This window comes from Myotis brandtii, unplaced genomic scaffold, assembly GCF_000412655.1.
Source record: "Myotis brandtii unplaced genomic scaffold, ASM41265v1 scaffold1064, whole genome shotgun sequence".
Lineage (NCBI taxonomy): Eukaryota > Metazoa > Chordata > Mammalia > Chiroptera > Vespertilionidae > Myotis > Myotis brandtii.
In genome coordinates this window covers 336,366-339,320 of record NW_005353602.1, presented here as the reverse complement: position 1 = coordinate 339,320, position 2,955 = coordinate 336,366, and the positions used below count along the sequence as shown (strand labels likewise).

Below are 2,955 nucleotides of genomic sequence, written 5' to 3'. Positions count from 1 at the left end.
CTTGAGCAGACCTTGCCTTTAGTCATTCACCCCTGATCCACTGTGACCTCTCCACCCCTTACAGACCTCAGAACGGAATGATGCAAGTTCTCAATGGCCCACACCCTCCCTGCCTCGGGAGAAAACCTGTTTGCCTTTCACCCCAGGGACCCGTTGCTTCTCACTCAGTGCATCGAAGTCAATGTCATCACCATCCGCCCAGTGGCTGAGGTTAGGAATCTAAAGCCATCCTTGACTCCTCTCTTTCTTCCACCGCTACACCCTCCATCTAATCCATCCCACCTATTGTGCCTCCGACATTTATCCAAATCTCACCACTTCTTTCCTACCTCCCAGACCCACCATTGCTCATCTGGACAGCTGCAGGAGCCTCCCCACTGCTGCCCTTGCTATCACTCTTACCCCTCTCAATCCATTCTCCCCAGAGAAGCCAGAGAGATTCCTTGAAAAAAATAAATCTGGCCCTAACCGGTTTGGCTCAGTGGATAGAGCGTCGGCCTGCGGACTCAAGGGTCCCAGGTTCGATTCCGGTCAAGGGCATGTACCTTGGTTGCGGGCACAACCCCAGTAGGGAGTGTGCAGGAGGCAGCTGATTGATGTTTCTCATCGATGTTTCTAACTCTCTATCCCTCTCCCTTCCTCTCTGTAAATAAATCAATAAAATATATTTTTAAAAAAATAAATAAATCTGATTTTGACATACCTCTGCTTAAAACCCTCCATTGGTTCTTCACTATCATAAAACAAGTCTAACCTCCTAGCCTCAGCATGTAAGGCCTTTTATAATCTGACCACCACAACCTCTCCATCCTTATCTGTTAACTCTCTCCTCCTCACTCTGTTACAGCCATTCTGGCCTCCTCACTCCTACAGGAACATACTAAACTTGTTTTTGCATCAGGACCTTTGTACTTGTTATTCTCTTCTGCCTAGAATGCTCTCCCCCAGAGGTCTGTACAAGTGGCTTCTTTTCTTCATTCAGGGCTTGGCTCATAGAAGCCATCTGGGACCACCCAATCTGAAACAGTTGGAAATATACCCTCCCCCTTACAGCCCCGCCTCCCCAATATCACTTGATCCTATTTGCAGCATCTTACCACCTGAAGCTTACATATTTTTATTGATTTCAGAGAGGAAGGGAAGAGAGAGAGAAAGATAGAACATCAATGATGAGAATCATTGATCAGCTGTCTCCTGCACGCCCCCTACTGGGGATCCAGCCCCCAACAGGTCATATGCCCTTGACTAGAATCGAACCCCGGACCCTTCAGTCCCCAGATCAACACTCTATCCACTGAGCCAAGCCGGCTACGGCACATGTTTACTTCTTTATCTGACCTCCCAGGACACTGTTAGCTCCATGAAGGCAGGGATTTTTCTCTCTACTGATCCCTGGTACATCCCAGGGATCCGCTTAGTGCCTGGCACATAGTAGGTGCCCAATAAATATTTGTGGATTGGATGAATTCACCCCTACCTGATGCCAGCTTTCCGCCTGGATACTCACATCTACCACGGGGGTCTGGTTCACACCGGAGGCTGGAAATGGGGGGCTGGTGTGGGCCCCTGTAGATAGGCCACTGGCCACTGACACTCTGTCCACCATCAGCAGCACACAGAGCCAGCACAGCACCCAGTGCCCATTCCGTCGTCCGCCGGCCATCGGCCCCCACGGGGCCTGGCCTTTACCCTCTGCTTCCCCTTCTGTGGTGGTTCAGTTTCAAATGGCTGGCAGCTCCGGCCGCTGCAGGTTGGGGGTGAGAAGGAGGGACAGTGTCACTAAAGACCCCAAGACCCAGCAGGAGGGGCCTGAAAACTTTTTCAACTGAGGAACCGCCCTCCTTCCTCCCCACCCCAAAGGAAAACCAATATAGAAATGCACTAGCACCGAGGACCTCATTTCATCCCCCAACTCGCCTAGAGGGGCGTGCTAGTGCTCCAGTCTACCCAGGAGCCACCTGGAGGCAGAGCCAGAGGCGCCTCCTCCTCTACGTCTCAGAACCACTCAGGAGCAGTTATGGTCCCCGCCCCTTTTACAGAGGAGGGGGCAGGGCTCAGAGAAGTTGCTCCAGCTGCCCGAGGCCACACAGCAAGGAGGTCGCAAAGCCAACAGTGCCTTTGATATGGAGATCGAGGCCCAGAGGGAAGCGAATTGCTCAGTCACAGCCTGTTAGCAGATTCCGGCTGGACTCAGCCTCTTCCCTAAACATCAGGGCAAAAAACAACTTCGTTTTTCTTCCTAAGAAAAACTGGGGGGTTGGCGGGGGGGTGGGGGGGACCTCTGGCACATTCATTTCCTTCTCTGGGCTCTCCCACACGTCATGGATGAGCAGGTTTTATTTTTGCCGGCAAGAAAAACACCGCCCAGAAAACAAGTTGTTTTTTGTAATCCTTTGCACAGGCGTTTCTCAACGTCCTGGCAGGGGCGGGAGGAGGCCCGGAGGAAGAGAGGGAGAGGGAAGGGGCAGAAGCACCAGCAAAGCATCTTTCCTCACCTGTTGGCTCTAACTCCTTTGCTGTCCTGAACTTCACTTGTCACCGACTTGGAAGCGCTGACCTGCAGCCAGAGACTCCCGGCTTCCAATATCGGGGCGATCACGTCCAATCTCCGAGCCTCTGGTTCGCCCGAAACATGGAGACAAACGCTGGCCCCTCGGAGCACACAACAAGGGCTCAATAAATGCTCGCGCCTTCGGTGCCCCCAACGTGAGGATCCGCACGCGCCTCCTCTTTCTGGGTCGCGGGTTTCGTGTACTCAGTCCAGGGGGGCGTCTATGGGGCGCCCAGCGCTCCCCCGACGCTCGCAAGTTCTGCAAACCTCAGAGGAGGGAGGGCGCGGGGCAGGACACCGGGACCGGGACCGCGACCACCTCGGCGGCTGCACTTGGTAGACACGCGATTCCGAGAGCCTCCAGGTGCTGCTGCGCAAACCTGACCGAGGCTGAGAAGTTGCAC

At 53.8% G+C, this 2,955-nt stretch overlaps 1 protein-coding gene across 1 annotated transcript in view; it reads right to left on the bottom strand.

Moving 5' to 3' along the window:
- SLC8B1 (solute carrier family 8 (sodium/lithium/calcium exchanger), member B1) overlaps positions 1-2,949 on the bottom strand; it is a 21,331-nt gene extending 18,382 nt beyond the window's left edge. Inside the window, exons 1-2 of the mRNA XM_014541092.1 lie at positions 2,496-2,949; positions 1,508-1,744 (exon numbers count right to left, since the gene is read on the bottom strand). Of these exons, the coding sequence (XP_014396578.1) occupies positions 1,508-1,663 (156 nt within the window). The 5' untranslated portion in view covers positions 1,664-1,744; positions 2,496-2,949. The remainder of the gene's footprint in view (positions 1-1,507; positions 1,745-2,495) is intronic.
- Between the last annotated feature and the right edge of the window lie 6 nt (positions 2,950-2,955).